The 24,378-nt window shown below is 39.2% G+C and overlaps 1 protein-coding gene across 4 annotated transcripts in view; it reads left to right on the forward strand.

The window, feature by feature from the left end:
• acot7 (acyl-CoA thioesterase 7) overlaps positions 1–24,378 on the forward strand; it is a 57,798-nt gene that overhangs the window by 19,126 nt on the left and 14,294 nt on the right. For 2 of the 4 annotated variants that reach the window (XM_035657548.1, XM_035657546.1), the window contains exons 4-8: positions 765–856; positions 1,198–1,312; positions 2,055–2,069; positions 2,220–2,306; positions 17,256–17,372. In XM_035657548.1, the coding sequence (XP_035513441.1) occupies positions 765–856; positions 1,198–1,312; positions 2,055–2,069; positions 2,220–2,306; positions 17,256–17,372 (426 nt within the window). The remainder of the gene's footprint in view (positions 1–764; positions 857–1,197; positions 1,313–2,054; positions 2,070–2,219; positions 2,307–17,255; positions 17,373–24,378) is intronic. The other 2 variants (XM_035657549.1, XM_035657547.1) reach the window with 1 other exon arrangement.

Consider the following 24,378-nt stretch of genomic DNA (forward strand, 5'->3'; position numbering starts at 1 on the left):
ACATGTGCTGCTACCTGCGTGATTGTACCTGTGTATGAGTGCTGTTGCAGACGTTAAGTAAAGTCAGTTAACCGTTCAAAGTGTGCTTGCATTATTAAGCATCTAAGGTTATAACACATAGCTGTTATCAACAATGATAAATGTGTCAGATGTTATGGAAGTTTTCAGTCCACGCCTTCTTATATTTCCGTTTACAAAAGTCAACACCTCACCAACAAAAACTACATGCTTCTGTATCTTTTGGCAATTGACACAAAAGAATGTCAGCTGCCAGAAGAATGAAGGTCACAATGTAAATATTTGTACAGAGAGTCTTATGAGTAAGTTTTCATTGTATTTCATCCATTTTATAATCACAACACGAGAATGCAGAAAGTTCAGGATTTAGGGATTATGCTAAACCTTGCCTAATCGAGGGCCTGAGTTTAGTGAATGTGAGCAAGTGTTGTTCTGAATAGACATGAATGATTGTCTTTGAACAAAGACCTCATTTGTTTTCTGCTCTTTTGTTTGCAGAAGAAAGACTAATCTTCAGGCAGCGCCTCTGGATTTGTTAAAAACTGGATTGGCTTTTATTGGGGTGTTTTGACAACAGCTATTTCAAAATTGTTTGCTCCATTGTTGTTTTATTTTAAAGAACATGTCAAAACTCCCTGCTTATTGGTTTATAGGCATACAAAAATCGTTATTTGGTGGAAAACTGTAAAATTCCCGACTGACATTTTCCTTGGTTTAAAAATTCGACCTTTTCTCTGTGACTGCAGGTAACGAAAAGCTGGCCAACAAGGCAGCGCTGTGGTATGTCCCCTGCTCTCTGCAGAATGTCGACAAGATCATGGAGGTGCCACCGATCAAGGTACATGGAAACCTGGTTGCTTTGACCTTCATGGACTGAAGTTTGGCATTTCACCTGTCAGCCTCTCTCTGTCTCTATCTGACTCTGTTCCTCTATATGGATTGGAAGAGACATGACCAGAAGTCAAGGAGAGGGAATCCATGAGAGAGGCCATCTGGTCAAGATAAAAATATTGGCATTCAACAGTGTGAAAAGTCCATCTCACACTGTCACATTGTCTTGAATGGCAGTGTGATAAAAAAAATCTTTACTTATACCACATGCACCTATGCAGAGACAGGTGTTTAAGTGGATGTTTACACGTGTGCATATGCTCATACTGTATGTATGTACGTTTGTAGTATGCTAGTGAAGAGCAAGAGGAGGAGGGCAGAAAGCGCTACGAGGCTCAGAAGATGGATAGACTGGAGACCAAAGCGAGGATTGAAGAGGTGGTACCACCTCCACCCAACCAAGGTAACATCCTACCCGAAAGGCCTCAGATCAAATCCTAGCATGCAGTTAACGTACAACAGATAATGTTCTTGCTCCCACGTGGATTAAAAGATGTTGCAAAGATCTTTCTTCTCTCTGTTATTGATGCTAATGTTGTCATTGAAAGTGTCATTATGGTTTACTCTGCAAATACTGTAATACCTCCACTTAACACAGGCACTGCACTGACCTTTTTGAGCCGAGCTGTTTCCCATTTGTTGTTGTACAATAATAGTTGTAGTAGTTCAGGTACACATAATACAGGACATCATGTGCTGTGTTTCTATATATTGTAACAGGCTACAGCACCCTGTAGCAACTCAGTGCTGTGATAATGAACTGAAGTCAAAAGCAAATACTTTCCTCAGTATAAGACATTTTATTTTAGTTCTGATAATTGTTAAATATTAATTCATATAAATTAAATTGTTCTGTTGTTACGTTGGGAAACAAGTATTTGCATTGACATATTGCTAAATACTGAGGTAAAAATAATGGCAACTGTCTATGGTCCATGGACTGTCTGACTATGTTCTATCAGTGATGAATGTACTGTGGTGCTACACTGCTAAACATTACAATAGTGCAACTCTAACATACATTGGACACAGAAAAAACTTTGTTAAATAACAATGAAGTTGATCAGAGTAGATGTATTCAATCATTATAATAGTAAAATTGATAACTGATTCTATAATTTTGTCATGTTCACTCAACTCCTCAGAGGATCTACTGAAAGGTATGTTAACTTGGCTCGGAAGGCTGCAGTGAGAAGCATGTTTGTGTCTGTGTTGGCTTGCTTGGTTCAAAAACTACACTTGCAAGTTTTTAAATACAAAATTGCAATTTTTTTCATATTTCTTTTGTTGTGTGTTTATTTGCGTTTCAGAACAACACACAGTTGGCTTCAGCCAGTCCAGTCTGATCCATTTGGTGGGCCCTTCTGACTGCACACTGCACAACTATGTTCATGGAGGTGAGTCTAACTGTTTTTTTTCCATTTCCAGATTGTAGGTTGAGTAGGTTGTTAAGTGGACAGTTGACTTTGTGTCATAATGATATAAAGTTGCAGAGTCAGTTCCGGAGTCTATCTGTAACATGGGAAATTAGGAATCTTCAACAGGCCATTGAGCAATTCTTTTGATATTAGGAATGAATGAAATGACTACCTGCAATGTGAAAGGGGTCACTCAGGGTGTCAAACCCAACCCTCTGCATTTCTACTAAGCTTTAAGCTACTTTTAGCTCATTGCTCACCATCCCCCTGTACAACTGTAGGCAGCCGTCAGAGAGCTGAGGTAAGCCAGTGACTGGTGAAGTCCAACATCTAGCAGCTGAAGAGCCAGATTTTTTTCTTAGGTCCCTAAAAGGTGTACAGTACATTATTCTAGTGGACAGAAACATTACTCAACTGGGCGCTCATGTTGGTCTGTGCCTGCTGGAGATGAAAGCAGGCATCTCTTTACTAACACGTTAACACTTGATAAACCAGTAGTATCTCAGGTCTGTGTTTCTGTGTGCTTGTTTGGGAGTTTTTTTTTAATGTGATTTACCTGAAATATTTTCCAAAATGCAGTGACCAACCTTTGTACTCAGGGAAAATAAGCTACAAGCCGATCCTTTCACTGTAAATTATATACATTTGTCTATGCAAGGAACATACAGTAGTCTCTTATGATGACTACATGTATGGGTGTGGGCTTGTTCCTTACACACCATATATTAGTGTTACACACTATATGTAACTCAAGGGGAGATATTCAAAGTACCAAATATCTAATACACTGACTTCACTGAACCACAGAGTGGTGAACTTATTTGATATATTATTCAAAGTTCAAATGTACAACCACACTGAGTGATTGATCCAGTGCTAACAGCCGCTGACAAGCTGTTTCAGGGCGCAGTGTTTCCAAGTCGCCCTCTGCCACTTAGTCTCCAAAATCTGTCAGATTTCTTTGTCACACATGTAAAACAAAGAGCTCATGAACAGCATCAGTCTATTTGGTATTCAAGGCACAGGAACAGACCTGACCATCCACGGCCTCAGTAATGTAGGAAAATCCACATCCTTGCAGGGGAGAGGATGAAACAGAGACACCTACAGCAGAGAAGAGATAGAAGAAGAGATATATATGTAGATGTTGAGGCGAGGAGTAAAGAAACGTCTATAAAGAGTGATCAAACACTCACATATACACTACACGTTCTCATGTGTTGACAATATCTACATCATTCCATCTATTCCACTATCAGCGTTGTGCTTATGAATCGCAGACAAGGTTCCTTCCTGTTTTATAGCCTTTGGCATTAACCTCCAGACTGTACGTTGGTACAGCATGTCCTGTGGCAACACAGCAGAGAAGAAGAAGAAATAGTGCTGAATTTAATCCAAAGTGAAATGTCCTTGAGAGAGAATTGTATTGCTTTTAGTACAATTTAATACTTATGTCCTCCTAAGTGAATGGATGAGGGATGCAAGAATAAAAAAAAATGTATGTTCTGTAATGTCTTGCAGTTTTTGGGATTGAGTGTGATTGTTCTGTATTCGAGTGTGTGTGTGTGTGTGTGTGTGTGTGTGTGTTCACTGTTGCGTTGCTGAAATAACTGCTCGGGTTGTTCTAATTCTGTGACTTGCATTGACAGCACTCTGTGCTGTTATGAGCATGGCTGTAATGGTAAGGAACAGAATGACAAGGATAAAGCAGAAAATAGACATCTAGAACAACAAATGGGAAATAGAATGTAGAATAGAAATTTATGGTGCTGATGCTGTTTCCATTTCTGTGCTTTGCTGACAAGCTAGACGAGTCAGAGGCTGATGGGGGCCTATCCAATCATCTTTTAGTAGGAAACATATTTTATTTGAATTTTGAATTTAAAAAATACATTTGCAGTATTTATTACAATTCTTCTGTACACATTCAAAAAGCCCTTTTAAATAGAAGCATTGTATGAAGAAGAGAAGAAGAGAGAAGCTACCTGTTATCTTTTTGTTCTTCCCCCTGAGCCCTTTTCCCCTGCTAGATTTGATCCAGATTGCTAAAAACTAAGTTTACAAAATGCAGAGTAAACAGTACAGAAAGCAGCAAACTAAGATGTAAAATAAGATAAACAAATAATTTCATGAGTGTATTTCCACATTTGATGGTTTAGCCACCCGCAACCAAAAACTTGCTTATCTGATGTCCCAAACAACATAAAAAGCAAACCCTGACTGGAAACCTTTCTGGCTGCATCTGTAACAAATCCCACATTTTATCAGCATAGAACAGATGCTTTTTATCGGTCGAGGTGTATTGTTTCTGGCAGGACATTCCTGCCTCATACTGCCATTTGTATTGAGGTCAGCTATGTAAAGAGGCCATCAGAAAGACACCAGATAGTGAGGAAGAAAAACAGAGGAGAGATGTTGACGGAGAAAGAGACGGAGTGAAAAGGAGACAGGACAGGACGGCAGGATGGGAGGAGGAGGAGGGAGCAGGGTGGGACCGATAAGTGTCGCACGTGTCATGGTTGCCTCTTTAATTTAGCGAGCTCTCTGAGAAATCTGTCCAATTAAAAATCAACTGTGGAACAAGCATGCAGGTCATTTAGAATACACACACACACACACACACACCGCTGCTCTCTCTGTACATGCCATTGCTCATTAGGCAATGTTCCCTGTTGTTCGCTGCTGCTGCTTTCACTACACTTATTTTGTTTACATAACCGAGTCAGGTCAGGCACCCAGGGTGCTCGTGCTCTCTTTCTCTCTTACTGTGTCTTACTCTCTCGCGCTCTCCCTTTCTCTATATACTGTGGTTGGAGAAAAGCAAACTGACTTCTAAATGGCAATGACGGGCTATTCACTTACTGTATTTCTCTCCTTTTGTGGTGTGGAAAAATGGCCTACTTAGCTTAAGCCTAAGGAGACATGAAGCACATGAACATTCAAGTACACGCATGCATGTACATGTTCACATTGTAAACGGACAGAGTGGACGCATATGTGAACAATTCGTACTTATGTTCTCTATGAAACACCGTCTCTTTGGGTTTGATCAAATATGCCATAGATGAATCCTGACTGACTGACAGCAGATGGTAATAGCACAGCCGCATGTGACACCACATCTATCCAGCCACAGATTTGACAATTATGTCCAATACCATCTATTTGGTCAGGAATGATTTACAGTTAGTACTGGATCTGATTCTGCATTGTGCGGGCATCACATTCTTCATTTAGCAAGTCGTTTTAAATTATTTATCTTCTAAAGACAAACATATCCTTTTCACCACAATAAAACATACTTTCTTACTCACCTCTAGTGGTATCAAGCCATGCAGATACTTTGCTAAGGTTCTGAGATATCCATCTCTGAGGTTCATGAACAGTTTTCTTCTGATGAAATAGGCCCTGTGACAGATGTCTACAGTGAGGTCTGTGGATGATCCAGAGTATGTCTGAAATCACAAGTTACTGTTATTAAATGTCATTTTTCACTGGCTTCAACAATCAATTCCTTTTATCCCCATATAGTATAATTTGGTGGCAGCAAGAGTTTAATGAAAAATATCTCTAAAACTGGTCACAGAAAAACAAAACTGCATGCATGGCTAGATACCATCAGGAGTGAGTGATATATATTTTTGTGATTTGAACTAGGGCTGCACAATTAATTAAAATATTATTGAAATCACAATATGGCCATGTCTTAAATCTAAATCACTGAAGCTGCATTATAATGAAGTACTGGAGTGCTGCAGAGATGCTCTGGCCAACAAATCTTGTTCTCCAGATGTAAGAAAGCATGGTACAGACCCCCCAAAACGTACATTATTTTCAATGAAAATTAAATTTGCGATGCAAGACTGATCATTCCCACACTAATCGTGAATCATATCGCAAAATCTGTCAGAATAATCACAATGAGATTTTTTTACCTTATCGTGCAACCCTAATTTAATCTGTTGTTGATTGTGGGGAATGGATCACATTTGTGGAGTCAACATTGATCAATCAATTAAACATGAATGCGCTGGTTGGCAGTAGAAGAGAGGAATATCCCTCTGATAAATACCCAAGATGTTTACAAAGCCAGATGTTGTGGGGTCAAGGCCTGCGACTGTTGATCTTCAAATGACAGACAGCTGAGTCAGTAATGAAAGTCTCCAATGTGCTGAACAAAAGCTTGGGAATTTTCTAAATGTTGGAAAAAGATCAGAAACCTTTAACTCAAGGCCTTTAACTCAACATTTCTTTTTCTTTCTCTCTCTTACGCTCCTTTTCTTTGTTGCTTAGTCTTTCCCATTTGCCTACCTCTCCTCATTATCTCATGCTCTCTGTTCCTTCTCTCCCTACCCGCTCCCCTCCTTCCTTCATGTGCTAAGGAAGCGTACCACCTGTTTCCATGGAAACAGCAGTTGATTGCCACAGGTGGACACAACTGCGGTCTGATTAAAACAAATGGAATGGAAGAAATAAGATAAAAAAATGACATACACATCGCTACATGTTTTGATGTGTCTTGCATGAACGGCCCTGTTCTGAAGGTTTCATGTTTAAGATGCTTTAAGTTTATTTTAGTTGTGCACAAACAAATATTGGTGGTCAGCGTGTGTGCTATTTTTTGCTATTTTGTTGGTTCTCTATTCGTGTGCACACTTGTTTTCACTTTGTGTGCAGATGTGTGGCAAACCAAATCCGTGAGAGGTGTAGTAAATACAGACGTGTGCCTATGAAGTGGTTAGTGTGCATTTAATGTGTGTGTGTGTGTGTATGTCTGTGTGTGACAGAGTTGAGACAGGGATTGCCTGAGCACAGGAACACATCCATCACTGTGGCTCTATATTATCTGTCCTCTGCTCTGATCTATGCTCAGTGGGTATATAAACATGTCACTGGATGAGACAGAGGAATTCAGGGAGACAGGGATATGTCCACTGGAGCTTGTGTGATCGACCTTTGTGAGGACTGTGTGTGTGTGTGTATTGCTTCCACTACCTCTGCCTCTACTCTCCTCTCCTCCAAAACCAACATTGATTCAGAAATAAAATACTGAATCAGCTGCACCGGTGGAGCCTTTCGGAGACTCAAAAGTCTTTCAATATCACAACATCCTGGTTAAAAACTAAGCACCTGTGGCTCTTCCTAACCTTGTGGATTGTTCTTTATTAATCCCAAAGGGAAATTGCAGAGTTACAGCAGCAAAATCATACATAAGAACCACAAAATAAAATCAACATAAAGACATTCAAAGAGCTGCAAGTAATTACAATCTTAGAAAATGAACTACATTTAAAAACTAGGTCTATACTCCTTTTTCAGACCACGGACCACTAAACAATATTGGCCTAATTTAACAGTATATTACAACAGTTAAATAGCATAGCCTACTACTCACTCAGTGTCTCTGTTACAATCTTAATGGGAAGAATGGTGCTGTTTCTGCTGAGACATCCGTGAAGCAATGTCTGGCTCCAAACTGTAGTGTTTAGTCTCATGTCAGGGTCCACGTTGATCTGGTTTCACTGCTTTGTTTTCAGACCAACAAGTGTAGAAAATCCAACTTCACAGTTGTAGGTGGGTGGAAACAGCATCAGCAGTTTCAGAGCACAGTCAGCCAACTCAGGGTGCTCAGGTTGGATGTGGAACCTAAAGTCTGTCAAACTTTTCTCTCTGAATGTGGTCTTAAGTGCCCCATCATGACGGCTTTTTCCTTGCAGTGCTAAATTTAAAGTGTTGAGAGTGCTGAAAACAAAAGACAGGTATGCTAGTCTTGCCAGCCACAGGAAAATCATGCAGTCTGTCATGCAGTTCATCAGTATGATGTAAGAATAACTTGACCTTATCGTGCAGTTCAAAGAGGGAAGTGAGAACTTTCCCATGCGACGGCCGGCGAACTTCAGTATAAAAAATAAGTTTTGTGTTTGCTTCCCATTTCTTCACACAGAGCTTTAAAAAGACGTGTGTTCAGTGACTTGTTCTGTGTGAATGTAACACTGTGTTGCTGTGGCGGATGGTGCTACTGCGCATACACAAGTTGTTTGTCCCTTCTGTTTTCCAGTCATTGCAGTTTTCCGTCCAATGCCAACACATCTTGTCCAGTCGAGGTTATTCTTCGCGAATTATTGAGTGAGTCAAAAATTCCCTCTCCTGTGGTGTTGGTCGGCAGGGAACGGCAAAAAAGAAAATCATCATGCACTCCACCAGCGTAAATGTACCTTACAAAACACAGCAGATGTGCCTCATTCCCGATGTTAGTTGACTCGTCCAATCATAGTGAGAAAAATTGGCTTTGGACCCTGCACAAATGTATCAAACAAAACTTAAGTTCACCATAGTTCTCTCTGTCTTTTGTGAAGGCGAAGTCCAAACTTCAATTATAAAATCAGTGGAGCTTGAACATGGTATTATATGGTGACATGTGCAGCAAATCCCACAGGTATGTGTGAGCCTGAGGAGCTTTAATGACCCGAACCAAAAACACAACAGAGCAGCCCACCACGTTCAAAGCAGTCATTAGCTAAATGGAGAGTTTGTTTACTTGTGCTAAACGCTGACGTAGAATCAATACAAGAGAGTAAAGGCACCAGCTTTAATGACCTGCACCAAATTGATTCAACAGAACAATACAAAGAATGGTATAACAAGGCCTGGATTTGACTCTGTGTGTGTGTGTGTGTGTGTGTACAGTATACAACCCAGACGAAAGGAAATGGACACATAAGTTTAGTGATACCAAAAAGCTGTAAGTTGTTTAGTATCTGCAAAGTAACTCTTCATATTCAGCTCAAGGCAGAGGACACTGAATCACTAAGGGCTCACATAGCTGCACAATGGGCCTGGAACATAGATATTATTATTTATATCAAGACATCTATTCTCTCATCTATATAATCTGTGGTCAGTGGCCCTAACATTTGTTAAGATGCCCCATATAGCCAACACAGCATTGGTTATATGATGGAGTTATAACTTAGGTTTGATTTTAGAAGCGGAGTGGGGCAAAAAAACAAAAACATTTTCCATCAGTACATCATGTGAATCACGGCTGGGTGTGGTTAGAGGTGTAAAAGCACTCATCTGACCACCCATCAGTGGTGCCAGGTTTGGATAGATGTGAAACAGATCATTTTTTTTACCCACGAAACATGCAGAGGTCATTTTTGCACCCCTGAACAGTGTCTACAGCTCCTTCTATCAGGGAATACAGCTTCAACAACCTGTACTTGTCACAGAGTATGGCAGCCTATGGTATATAGGTTGTGATGCTAGGGGCAAAAAATAGTGAATTTTGACACCTGGACAGAAGGAGAACACTTTTAAAGAGGCACCAGCATTACCGACTGTCACTAACAAGCTGATATTATCCAAACACAAAATGGAACAGATGTTTCAGTGATGAAATGAACACTGTTCATCACTCTGTTAAAAACAGAACAGACATTAACCATGTTTATTACCGCCACGAAGGCCAAGTTCTACATTTTGAAAAGTAATCTGCAGGAGCCGATGACCTTTACCATCACAGTCAGAGGTGCATTTTATCTGAAAGCCCTTTATCTGACAGAATTTCCATTACAGGAATCGTATCTCAGTGATTTTCCCCGGCCTGTGGTGTGCATGGAGCTTACAGTTTATCAGTAACCATGACAGCGCTCGCTCGCAATTTGCAGAACTTAAGGCCACACACTAATTTGTTAAAGTGTTTAGTAAAGCTCGCCACAGCTGGAATGGTAAAATATACAAAAAAATATGTCGCTTATAGGACTTTATAAGAGGATGTGGGTGGGTTGCTGCGTGGCAGTAATGTTAACAGGAGCTGTTTCTATAGTAACAGCTCATTAGGAGGCAGTGTGAGCCATTTGATACTGTCCATGATTAAAGCGCTTGTTGGCGGGGGGGTGGGGGGAGAGGGAAGAAATAGATATATAAAGATGGAAGGAGTAAATTTAGGAAGTGATGAATATGTGAGAGAGATCATGCATGCTTTGCTGTCGATATCTGTTGGTCTCACACTCTCTCCTCGGTGGTTGCCTTGCGTAGTGTGCTGATTCTAATTAAAAGGGCTTGAAGTTTGTAGACAGAGTTGAAGGGCGACAAGCGCTGCCCGGAAGACTCCCTTCGTTGTTCTCATGCCTGTTGCCGATGGACAGCATTGTGCGCAAAGATTTGGGGAAATCGTCAGAAGGAATCTAATCACAGAGGTATTCTGCCCCGTGGCCAACTGGGCTGCACTAGGGACTTGGTTACTAATTGCCCTTTTTTCCCCATTTGGAGTGAGCTGTCTTTCCTCTTCATACACACCAACTCCAAACCCCCCGTCCCACCCCTCCCTCTGCCTTTCGAGTTCCCACCCTACGGCAAAGGGAGAGTCATAGTGTGCCATGTCACCCTGTGAATGTGTAACGCCAGGCCCAGGGCTGTCTTGGCCTCGCTTGTCCTCATTTGCAGTCTCACATTGAGCCTCACTTCAACCTTTTACATCGACTGTACAAGGAGAGGGTTTTTTTTTGCAGGAGTTGCATTAACAGTTCCACTGATGGTAGTGATTAATAAAGACAAGCATCTTTAGTACTCAAGGACAGTGCAGTCCTCTGCTTGATTTGGCTCGACATTTTATTCACAGGTTTTTAGTGCACCAGATAAACAGAATATCCAACACAGTCTCATAATTCTTTTGTGAAATGAGCACGAACCAACGCTTGCTTTGGAGGTTTTTTTTTAGAAATAAATCCTATGTGTCCGAAGAGATGCAGTACAGCACATGGAGCTTGGAGGCAGTATATAAGAATGTTAGACAAGGTCAGCAGCAGACTGTGAACAAACAACAACAACAATTAAAAATAATCTAATAGAGCTTGTTTGCAGTTACCTGCATGTATGTGATAGCTCTAGCTTTAGCAGCTTTTTCTTCCACTATTGCCAATATAAATACTGTAACCTCCCAGAGTATCATCAAGTTCAGTTTTATTTACATTGTGCGAAATCAGAAGTTGTTAAGACAGACGTCCTAATGTTGGCCACGGATGATTTGTCCCTAATCTGCCTCCTAGCCGATATATTTTTTATACACACTAAGTATGAGGGCACGTGTGTGGCTAGTGCTGCTTGGGTCGCAGCTGCTTGTCTGCATGAATGTTTTGTTAAAAAGTAATTATATACGAGCTCTTAAACAAGTACCTAAAGGTGAATATTAGACAATTAATGGGTTATTGGGAATTTAAAGGGGGATTGTGTCAGTAGATGTCTTGTGTGTCATCTTGCGTTACGTTTAGAGGTAATAAGAAAAAGTTTAAGATTGGGTTTTATTAAAAGTCTTTAGGATTATTATTTCATTATATATATATGATTATCAATATATTACTCAGTTTTTGGCCACTTGGGGGCAGAAGAACTCCAACACAACCCACAGACTGACATATAATCGCCTTCTAAAGTTGTTATGGCTAATGTTAGCAAACAGTTGCTGATTTACACATCCAGCAGACATTAGTAACATTAGCATTCATGGAAAATGTCTCTTAAACTGACATGTATTTGCTTTTTTCACCAAAGTTGCTAACTGTCTTTCTACCGTTTGGTCCTGGGCAGGTAGAATATAGAGGATTTTTTAGAGGATTTTAGCTGAAAATGACTCCCTGCTGTTGGAAATGATGGTAGTGTTGAGACTGAGCCATACAGTAATATGTGCAAAATCCAAACATTAAGGTGGGGTTAAGAAAAGCTAATAGAACTGCAGTGTTAGGTGATAATTCTCTCTGGTGGTTTTGTGAGTGTAACCCCTTTTAAATTACATGTAGACTTGATTCATTGTTGAGCTAAAAGTAAAAAAAATACAACTGGGTGAAAATTATCATAAGGTTGTAGTAAAAGTGAACTTTGTGCTTATAGTCTTGCCATGATTTAGGACTTGAACCAAGGTCTGAGTTGTAGGGAGACGTGGATCACATCCACATTTATCCTTCATTTCCCATAAACAGCTTAATGAAATGTTGATGTTCCTCTCTGAAATGAAGAGACATCTGTATTTACATCTACAGTTGATTTGCTGCTGCTGCTGCTGAGGAATGCTAATGAACCATTTTAGGGAACTGCTAAAGCTTTCTCCCACAATATGACAAGTGTGTGGTGAGGAAAAATAAGCAACAAAAATATTAACAATTTTGAAATAAAGAACTTTATCAGTTACTGTGCATAATTGTCTCCTGGCTCTAAACAGCAGTATTTTCAAACGCACAGACTTGCAGCTTGCTTTACTACTCAAAGCTATTCTTGGGCCGTGGGAAGTCTCTAAGGCAGTGTGGTAAAGTAAGGAACATGAGCAAACTGGGGTAATTACCCCCCCACACAGCCACCAGCCTCATTTTCTCAAGGCATCTTGGAGAGCTGCTGACACGAGGGAGCCAGAGAACAAGACCACGGGAGCCCACTCTCACTGCTCCACTCAGTCTCTGAAATTTACTGTCCAAAACACAAATAACAAAGTCCTCAGTACATTTCTATTTATTATTTTCTTTCAAAGTTACATAGTTCATGTCATGTCATAAAAAGATATTCTTGACTGTTCCAGTCTAGCCATTTAGCACATTTGCATTCACTTCGTACCATAGCATGCTGAGCGGGGCTGTCTCTCTCTGTTCCCTTATGCTTTTTATTTATTTATTTACCCTAATTCTGATAAGAGCCATCATGACATTACAGAGAAACATAATAAACAAGTAATCTAATTCTTATCATGTAATATTTGTAATTGGAAGATCAAATGAGTTGAAATCTCAAAAAGGCAGGGTCACTTTGTTTCATGAATTAATAACTTTAGAGCACTGCTATAAGATAAAGACAACAGGGGGAACAGCAATATATTGTTTATTGGCTCAATTAGATAACCTTATTGAATGCTACTTTTAATACTCAAGGAAGATATTCCAATTCAGCTTTTAGACTTAAGAAGCTCTGAATGTAGCATTCAGTAACTAAAAATGACCTTTTTATGATATTTTTCTAAAATGCTAAAATAAATATGCATACTGCAGCAAACCTTGCTTAAAACTCATTGGTGACTTGGTATAATGTTTACGGTTTGTTGGTTCTTGGGAGCAAAGCTTCCCACAGTTTGAGGCAGAAGAAAGTAACAGAGTTGGGACAGCTTCCAGAGTTCAGGGAAGGTACTGGACCATGTTGGTCCCATGAGGAGGAGTCAGTGCAATTAAATAATAGCAATAGGGAACTAGGCCTGTTATTATGGGGTGCAAGGTAAGGTGCCTCAGTCAACATTTACTTTTGGAATTAATTAAAGAAAGGGATAACCTGTGAGAACCCATGTTCTCGACAAGATTAATGGTCCTCTTTAATATTTTAAAACTTTTTTTTTGGTGACCAACTTTTTATTAATTTTCCACAACCTTCCCACACTGTGACATAAGCATGCGAATATACACTGACTGACATGATATTATCACCTTTTAAGTTGACATGGAGAATGTTCCAGATTCAACAAATATGGAGAAACATTAGCAATCAATATTCACTCTGTTTAAGCTCTGTTTTGGTCTCCACCAACTCCTGAGGGATATATATGGTTGTTAAATGCTGCAGCTTGTCCACCAGCTAGTGGCTAAATGTGTATTTTTGTTGTTTTTTTTCTGTGCAGGTAGTGGGTTCTTAGAGCTTTTTCTTTAAAAAATTCCGGCCTGCTGTGGCTGCAGCTCAAAACAATGCTGATGATAGAAGTGAGAGAGAACTGAAAGCGTAAAGTTGAGGGCCTGAAAATAATAAGCTAAAAGTTGCTATAATGGTCCATAGAGCTGAGAGAAACTGCAGAGTTGGTTCATAATTGTCTGTGGGTTCATCACAGACAAAAAATATTGATTATAGCTCCCATCCCAAATTTCATATGCTCAGCATTTCCTCTCAGTTTAGTGTCAATGTTCTTAAAGTCAACATAGTTCACAGATCAGTTTAAAAGGACCAGAGCAGAGCTGTGAGGAAATGTCAGGTGGGGACCACTGGAACAAATTCAGGTAGCGTGTCTTTAAATTTAATCGAAATGTTTAGATTCAGTTTAGCGTAATTCAACGTTTGTGTTCAATTTCATCATCTTGTCAGGTCATGATCCATCTCCATTAAGTGTTGCATGCTCAGACACGACCACTTCAGGCTTTGAATAGCAGCAGCCTGCTGTGCCTTGTACCCAGGGGAAATTTTCAATCTTAGGTGAGATCCCATCAATTTTCACAACATAGCGTGTATGGGGGAAAAAAACAAGATGGGTTTTGGAAAATGCCTCGCAACAGGATTAAAGAAGGAAGTGATATATTTCCTTGCCCACACACACTTTAAGCCTGACATGCTGTTGTCACCTTACTGAACACTGGTCACATCATCCGCCTTAATCAGAGAGCGTTTTTAATGGATATACTTCCCCAATCTAAAGGGTTTTGGTTCGAGTTAAAGGTGATGGAGCCTTTTATGTGATGGAGCAAAAGATCTGTCACTTTCACACTGCCTGGCCTGAGTTTAACCACGTAATCACACATCAAAGTGCAAAGAGCTCAATTCAATTTCTGTAGCATCAAGCCATTTTCTATTTTGAAATCATGTTGGAAATGTAAGTGCATTTCTCTTTAACCTCTGAGAAAGGTTTAACTTGGAGAAAAATACATTTACTTTCCAGTCGAAACCTTTTGTACATATTGGTGTTATCAGCAAATAGAAGATCTCTGGCCATTTGAGCTAAGAGGATGTTAAAGTAATGGCATTTTTAATTCTTAATAAACACAACTGGCCAACTTTTACATTGAATGCTGCATTTGGGAGCAAGCAGCACATTCTGTTTGTACTCCCACACATTTGGCTGTCATAAATAGAGGCACACAGTGCAGATGGTAGGAGCCTTTGGGAGCCGAACCAGCCATCAGCAAGCATACTTATTGATTTTCTGTAGCATTAGGGATACAAAACGCAACTGAGAGGGAACGATTGGGGCAACTGGAGTGTCTAGTGAAGGTTTGAATATTTGTAAATGAGCATATGTTCACAAACACACGCACATTGCACTTGCACACACACATTCTCATTCGAGATGAGAAACAGATGCCACCCTCTTCCTCGTTTCTCTCATCTCCAACCCACCCACTCCATACAAGATGTCCCACTTTCTGTGAGAATCCCACAAACAACTGTTTGCCTCACACAAGACACAAGCTGCAAAGGTCGTACCATGTGTGGCACAGGCAGACAAATGCAGGTGTAGATTTGTGAATTCCTCTGTGTTCACTTTGTGAGCTCTGCAGCTTTATAAATAATGGGTTTCAAGCCTCACTGTAATCTGCAACTTTGATTTGCTACTCAAAGTGTTTCCTTGCTCCTTAAATCACTTGCACACTTTTAGAGCAAGGATTGGCAAAGAGTTCTGTAAACTTTTTGATAATGGGTTACTTGATGTGCTCTCACATCTTCAAAGTGATAGTTCACCCAAAATGTGTCTCTTTAGTATCAAATACTCACCTGCTGTTGGTTTGAAAAGTGTCTGTGAAGTGTTTGTAGTTTTAGCTCTCATACAGAATAGCTTGGATTCATTTTAAGTTTTCATGGCAGAATTTAAATCATTAAACAACGATGACATCTAGAACCATAAGATCGGTCATAAATTTAGCTTTTAATAACATGCAGCAGCTAACATTTCAACAATCAGCAAGTCTCCTTCAGATGAAGACCACATGCTCCAGGCCGCATCTTTTGAGGGCCTAGATCTGCTCTCTATATACCTGCTTAAAAGCACATGATTTTTTGTCAAAATTAGGCTAAACATATTGGTCACACACAACAAACACAAGCATCTACTGTAACTCTAATAGTAGCTGTTAGTGTTTCGAGCATATTGAGCTTTGGACAGAGTTCCCACAAATAGCCTATATGACTGTTCCAAAAACACCTCATATGAGTATTTCTGGTTAAGTTTAGGTAACTCAAACTACTTGGTTACTTTAGGGAAAGATCAAGACACAACAATTCTTATTTTCAGGTGATTATACACTAATGAAAACAGACCTGTGAATATTATATTCCATTTCTGCTCCTAAATGTCAAATATCAAATCAAATAATAATAAGCGCATTTCCAAAAAAGCTGACATGTTCTTTTAAAAGAAACCAGGATCTGTCACTTGTTTTAAAGTTACAGACCTCGGCTGCACAGAAACACAAATTGATTCCTTAGACCTGTTATGCAAGTATAGCAACTGCTTCAGTCTTTGCTGCCGAGAGAGGACAGTCATTATTCACATCACTGCAAGAGGAAAATGCTAAGGAGGTCATTTTAAACCATAAAACCAATTACTAATGCTGTTGATGTTCTGTTGAAGACCGTCTCAATGGACAGTAAATAAACAGACCACTCTGCAAAAGTGTTTTGAGTATTTATGTTGTCAGCTGGAAGTCAGTTAGCTGAAAATCTGTTGAAACACTTCTCACTGGCAGTCAGCTGATAAACTATCAACAGTGGACTAATGAGTCTGAATGAGAAGCTAATGCTGAGGAAATGGCAAGGAAACTCATTCATAATTTAGCTTCAGGTGGATAGTTATATAATTGCATCAGGAACCCCATTAGCTTTTACTTCAAACAATCTAACCTCAGTGAAATAGTGTCTCAAACACAGTAGAGAATTACTCCAACTTAGTGTCCACATTTACCCATAAAGGCTTGTTTTATTTTGAAGAGAAATTTGATGTTTGACAGATGCAGAGTGCAATAAGTTGCTGTTCGAATATCAGCAGTTGTACACAATCATAGCGTCATTCTTGACCTTAGAATACGGACGCTGACAAAGCAGTCTGAACTCAAGTGCCATTTACTGGCCTGTTCTGGAGCATTCGACTGTATCAAACTGAACTGTATATCTTACAAAAGTCCATGTGTGTGTCTGGAACAGGTGTGACCATGAAGCTGATGGATGAGGTCGCGGGCATTGTGGCTGCTCGGCACTGCAACACCAACATTGTCACTGCCTCTGTGGATGCCATCAACTTCCATCGCAAGATCAAGAAAGGTGAGGCTGATGTAGCGAATACACTCGGAGCTGTAAGTCACTGACACATAAAAACGTCCATAGGTTGAAGGATATACTCCAAAACATGTACTGCACTATTGTAATAGCCTAGAGGTCCTTTCATGCTGCTTCTCTTTCACTTTTGCCTGTTGCCCATTAATGAACTGCACTCTCTAAACACCCAATTACATGATGATGTGGAAAATCTCAGCAGTCTATGAATTCAGCCTCAGACAGTGCTGTTTTAAATTGGGCTAGCCAACGTTAACAGTTGTCACACTGTTGCTAATCAAGACCGATTGTGTTTTGTGGGGCTTGCATCTACATCTGGAAAAACACACCATTGTTATGATTGAACTATTTTCCATTACCGAGCTTTGTGTGTGAGCTGTTTCCTCACTGTTAAAGTGAGAAATCATTTATACTGCATTTTGCCACGACGCTCCTCAGGCTGCGAGGTCGAGATTTCCATGTGGACAAATTCTAAGCCTCTTATTTTAAAGTTCATTCAAGGATTTCGACAACACCATTATCCACTTAGCCTTTGCCGTCTTAATGCGTGAAAAAAGTGTCCACTCACAATGCTGATAACCATTTATACTGCTCTCCCATTGTGACAGTTGAACGCTGGCTTAAAGATTTTATTGGCAGCACAGTTTGGACAACACAGTTTGGACAACACAGTTAATCCAAAACTGCTTGTTAGGAGACAAAGATAATGCAGATAAATCCAAGAAGGAACAAACATATTCTATTATAGATAGACACCCACAGACAAACTGGAACAGAACAAGTGTTAGAGTTAGACTTTATTTTAAATATTTTACTGCTTAACAGTACTGATTTCAAAAGAACAAACAATATTTTGACATAAAGAGTGTGGACCAAAAACTATGTGGTCAATTAATATTGAAAACATTGTTACTGCAGTTCAGTTCATTAGTCTTTTTATGGAATCTAATATGTCAAAAATGACTGAAAGCAGTATCTTTAGTGGTGTAGATTGGTATATTACATTTATAGGTTACCGCATTTTCTTGGCTCAGTGTCTGTGTTATCTGTTCATGTGCTGAAGATGATGTGATCCAGACATCCAGTGCTAACATTCAGATGTTATGATTACCTCGGGATACGATGTTAACAATAGACTAGCTACAGTCTCTGCATCTCTCCCCATTGTTGAATTATGAAGTAGTAAGGACATTTTTATACTTCACAGCTCAGCACCACTGTGCCAGGTCAGCTGCAAGTCTACTGCATTTACAGTTAATGTATTTTTCAAATTTATCAGACTTTATTCGAGCAGGATAAATTCACTCAATCCAATTTTTTTTTCAGTAAGGGGTGCGTGGCTGAGACAGATGTAAAAGAGAGGGGACGTTTAAAACCTTTTTTGGACCAGAAACTGAACAGTACAGATTGTTTGAGATCTATGTCCACATCTTTCAGCTGCTTGTAGTCGCTCCGGTTGCTGCCTCTGTCTGTCCTCTGAGTTTAGGTAGTGGTGACATGATTTCCCCTGGCTTCCACAGTGACTTAGGTGTTATGTCACCAGTAGATTTCCCATTTTGCTTAAGGTCGTCAGACAAAATACTCAAGAGGTGTGCTTAGGAAAATAATGGTCAAAGATCAAAACAGAAAGTCACCAAAAAACAGCTACTGGCATTGTAGGCAGCACCTCTGGATCTATTTTTTCATTTTATGGCATGTTTTTTCCCCTTTATTTTCAGTGACTTTTTGAGATATTTCCAGCACAGCAACAATAGAGGTTGAAGTAAAACATTTTCATCAGACCTGGTTGTGTTTTAGTCCTTCACAATTAAAGCTTATAGACCTGTTTATACATTGATGATTTCCCATTTTTGTGTAACAATCACACAATCAACTAAAGTTCGAAAATCATAAACTTTTTCACAACAGCAGCAGTCTGAATGGTATCATGAGTCTAATACAAGATTAATTATTGTGTCATGAAACAGAATTTCCTCCCAGGGAGGGTACTGCCACCATAACCTCTTCTATTTAGATATTTGAGAAATAAGCTGCGGTTATATGGTTTGGTTGGGGTCCAATTCCAGCTTAGAAGGTAGGATCAGCCTGTGAAGTTAAACATGAGGCAAAAAAGCACAAAACCCATTATACTATTATTTCTCCGCTGATATGTAACAGTCAGCTGCAAGACCAGATAGACTGGCGAAACACATTCTGGAAAAAATGGGAAATCACCAAAAGGCAAGGGCAGATTACTTATGTTTAGGCAATGAAAGTCCTTTATCTGTGTTTAAAATATTTTTAATGAGTCCATATAAAAGAGAATTTAAATAAAATGTAAATATATGTACAAAATAAGAGACAATCATAGGAAAGATAAATATATAAATACAGGTGATTAACACAATGTTAGAAGGCAAGAGAGAATAATATGGTTTTAAGCCTGTTGTTACAGACAGTCAGAGTTGGGGCACACCTTAGATTATCTGCTAATTTGAACCAAAAGTGTGGCCCACAGTAACTAAATGAAGCCTCACTGATCTCTGTTCTCATTCTTGGGAAGAAAGCAAGTTAGTTCAAGAGGCTGTAAGAGGTGTGTCTGGTCTATTATTGTACAAACAGGTCAGCAATATATTTTGGTATAAGGTTTCAAACCTTATATTTGAAACCAATATAAAGTCTGAAAAACTGGTGTACTATGTTCTACTCTTTTTTTTAGGTGAAAAAACAGTACACGAAGTAGGCTGATGGACAGAAAAGTAAAATTTAGTTGTTCTTAATAAGATAACTGCTGGACAGGTGATAGACTGATACCTGATGGTCGGAAAAAATATCAGAAGATGGAATTTTCCATTAAGTGTCCATCGATACTTTTTCATAAACAGTGAAGAGTATGAGAATGTTTGACTAACCCATATGCCATGCAAACCTGTGTGAAGCTAGAGGACCACACACCAGGAGACACACAGACAAAATGAACATTAAATACAGTGAGATGGGCAGTTAAGGCCCAGGACATTAAACAGACGGATGTCTGTGTCTGCACATGGTTCATGTGGAGGATGTTCAGATGATTTGTTTATGAATTTCGGAGGTCCTGCTGTGTCTAGCCTGGACAGACCACTTATCTAATTGTGCAGATTTTCAGTAATGTGGGGTTCAGCAGCAGAAAAATCACTGCAGAGCAGGGCAGGTTTTTTATGCCATAATATAATCACAGAGAAATGTATTTGCTGGAACAGATTAGGTATAGGTTTTGATAATACGAATACAATCAATATTTTTTTATAACCTTGATTCGTTGAAATGCAGAGAAAGATTGTGCCAAAATTTGGTTTCATTCATATCACAAAAAGCAGAACAAATCCAAAAGTTCACTGTTCCAGGAACGAACATCCGAACTGAACAAGCAAACATATGATCATGGAACAGATTGATAAACGCAGTGTTATTGAAGGTTCAGTGTAAGGCACCACACTATGGCTGTGTGCCAAAAGTAATACTTATGGAAGGGGTTAATTATTGATTTATTAACTGACTCAATTAAAAACTATTTATAAAGTAGTTTGTAATTAATGTATGCAATTAAAAAAGTATTACCAAGAAAGAATACAATTAGCATTAAATTAAGTAACTATGATTTAATGAATGTGTTGTAATTCAAGGTTTTGTCCTTCCATTGACTAATGTGTCACACTTCATTTGTTGCCTAATTTACTATAATTGCCTAATATTTAACTGTATCAGCACTTGAAGTTTTGAAGAGACCTGTTGTTGTGCAAAACCTTTGGTGTCGTCCAATATGCAGAAACACAATTCTGATGTTTTCCTATATTATATCTTTTGTTTTTGCAGATTATCTTGTCTGGAACACTTACTTCCTTAGCATGTTTTGAAATGAAATCCAGACTAATTCATTATTTAGACATTGTATAATACTTTCTTTAACAGTACTATATACATGTGCAGCAAAAAAGAACACAAGCTGTGTGAGAGCTAAAGCATCAATGTCATACTGACTATGTTTAGTGGATTAATTCCCCTTTGCGAATAAGTGCGTCTAATTAATATCTACACTACGCTACACTATGTTAAGTCTTTTTAAACATTAGAAAATGACTGTTCTCCTGTCACACTTTGAGTCTGTTTATTAGTGTCTTTTTTGTTCTTCGGGCTACACTGTTTTGTTTTTCCCCCGTAACCACAGACTTTGCAAAAAGTAAAGTAACTGCCATGTCATACTGAACAATAATGTGTATTATTTGGCACTGAGAATATAAGTCAGTGAGGTGCTGTCCATTGATGTACCACAGCAGTGTTCAGTCACTGCTCTTCTCCGTTATCCATTACAGCAAAATGCCCAGAGGTACAAAGGATGAGAATAAAGGCATAAAACTTCAAAAGGTGAATGTTGGATGAAAGGAGATTTGAGCTAGAAAGAGAGAGAGAGAGAGTGAGCGAGAGAGAGAGAGAGAGAGAGAGGGGAGTTCTGAAGGTGAGAGAGAAAGAGTGAAATAAATAAATGAAGGGAACAATGTTGCATAATGAATACTTCACAATAATGTTCTTGTTCATTGATTTTAAATGTCATTTCATTGCTCCAGCACGATTTGTAGAAACTTGACATGAGTTGTTTGCTCAAACAAGTAAAGACAGTAGATAGAAAGTCTGACCTAAAAGCAACAGTGTCTGTGGATTATGTGTTGCTGTTTACAAATAAATTGAGTTTTGACCATTTAAATGTACTTATGTAGTTTGTTTGTTAGACCCTTCAATTGCAACCAGTGCAGAGCGCTCATTGACCCACCAAATGCAAATTAAGTACATTATGGTAACAATGCTAACTAAAGCAAGCAGTAATACTTACCATCCTAAAGAGATTCCAATTTAGATGAAAATAAGGCTTGGAAATGCATTAAGTTGGAGAATTTATGTTAGATGACTCCTAGGTTTAGCTTTCCTTGGCGTGGAGTAAAGGTACAGTACTGTGTGTGTCTGAACATGACACACTTTGATTCCCAGCAGCAAAACAAACAATCAGATCCGCCTAATGTGTTTCTGTAGTTGTCTGAAGTGAGAGCTGTTATTTCACCTGCATATTGCCTTCCTTCTTTTACAGCCTTCTCTGGCCACTTGCTAATGCAAAAAAAAACAACTATTTCCAGGAATAGAAAAGAGAAATGGAAAAAATCTTAACTCTGTTCACGCAGGCTGTAGCTAAAATAGCAAAACTACGGCTCAAAGGTATTACAATCCCAGCACAGTGCATACAACATGAAGCCCTGGCATTCACTCTCCTCGCAGCAGATTAGCTGTATCAAACAGCTCCTCAGAGATGGGACTCGTTGGCTGACCTTCAGCGCTGCACAAGTCCAAGATCTACTTTCTGCATAAATCAATTATTAATCATGAAGGTCTCATCAAGGCTCATTTTTTTGTGTAATGTCATTGAGCAGAGCACGCTTCACTGTACCCTAATACATTTATGCCAGAGAAGGTTTACCTGGATGAGACTGGACTCGCTCCTGGCAGTAACATGTAAAAACACTCAATGGGTCGACAACAAGGAAGAGAGTAAATACTGTCAGTGTATGTGCTGGGTGAGCAAGCTGCATGGAGACAAATCGATGGTTACTTCGCAGTACGTCACCCTGATTTCTTACACAATTATTGCACGTAATGATCTTTTCACACTAATTCGCTCAGTGGGATTTTCATTGTCACCTTTATGTCAAAAAGAAAGCAGGCTCTTTTTTCCTGTTTTCCATTAATTTTTAGAGCAGTAGCCAAGGGTAACAACACAAATGTATTATAGTATACAGATTAGAGAGACCTTATTTCTAATGACTGGGTGCCATTTTTGTTTCAAATGTTTCTGGCCGTAGTTTCAGTTTTTTCCTTTCATACACTTTATTTAATCTGGATGTCCATTTTCCCATGGAAGGTGGGCCCACTCTGCGCCAATATCCAGTCTCTAACCGAAACCGATATTGAATTAGTATGGATGTGCAGTCTTTAGGGATTACTCCCCGTACCGCAGCATTCATTCTCAGGGATATCTCCAAAACACTATGTATGAAAACAAAGACATCATAGCCTTGGGACACAACCCAAAAATATGCAAATAGTTTGCAGATTGTTCTCCACATATCCAGCAGGCTCCACACACTGAGATTGTTTAACCAAATTAATTATATTGGCATGTGTCTTGTAAACTCGTCCACATCTTTTAAAATAATACTCAAACTTTTTGTTAAGTCCTAATACCTAATTGACAAAGTTTAAGTTGTTTATGAGTTTCCTGCATGAGTACAAAAGCCTGATCACTGAATAACACTCCACTGAAATTTCAAGTCTAATTCTCATAGAAACTATTTGCAGCTCATACTATGATAAGAGCCTTTTTTCATGTACATCTTTTATTATTTATGACTTTGACTGTTTTAAAAGATCTCAGTCACATACTCCAGATCTTCTCTCAGGCTGCAGGATTAACACCTTCTCTCCTCGTCTCTATGGCAACATCTGTAATAATACAGTACAGGCACATCAAAAAGAATAAAGAAACACATCAGCAATGCCCAGTACTATTAGTTGACTTTTTTCCCCCCACCTCCCTGCAGTGACAAAAGGAGAAGAGCACGCATTTTTGATGAGTCAAATGCATTAGATGGATTAGATGGGGCTCAGGTTGAAATCAAATAGATAGAGGGTAGCAAATGCTCTGCAGCGGTGGGCATGATGTGTCCTCAATATATAGTTATAAACATTTAAAAAGGTTCTAACTGAACCTGATTTTTGCCCGTTTCCAAACCTTACTGTTACACTTTAAGCACAAAAATAAGCGTTCTTTTTATATATCCTTCTTTTCATGAATCTGAGAACCTCGCAGCAGGAGCGATTGATTGGCTTTAGTTCTCTTCCAGCCAGAGATCGTCGGCCCGTCTCACTCTGCTGACTCTCAGCGGAACAGACGTCGCGAAATTTATGATGCAACAATGTGAAGTAGATTGTA

This window comes from Morone saxatilis, unplaced genomic scaffold (genome assembly GCF_004916995.1).
Source record: "Morone saxatilis isolate NCDOM2014 unplaced genomic scaffold, NCSU_SB_2.0 Contig15, whole genome shotgun sequence".
NCBI lineage: Eukaryota > Metazoa > Chordata > Actinopteri > Moronidae > Morone > Morone saxatilis.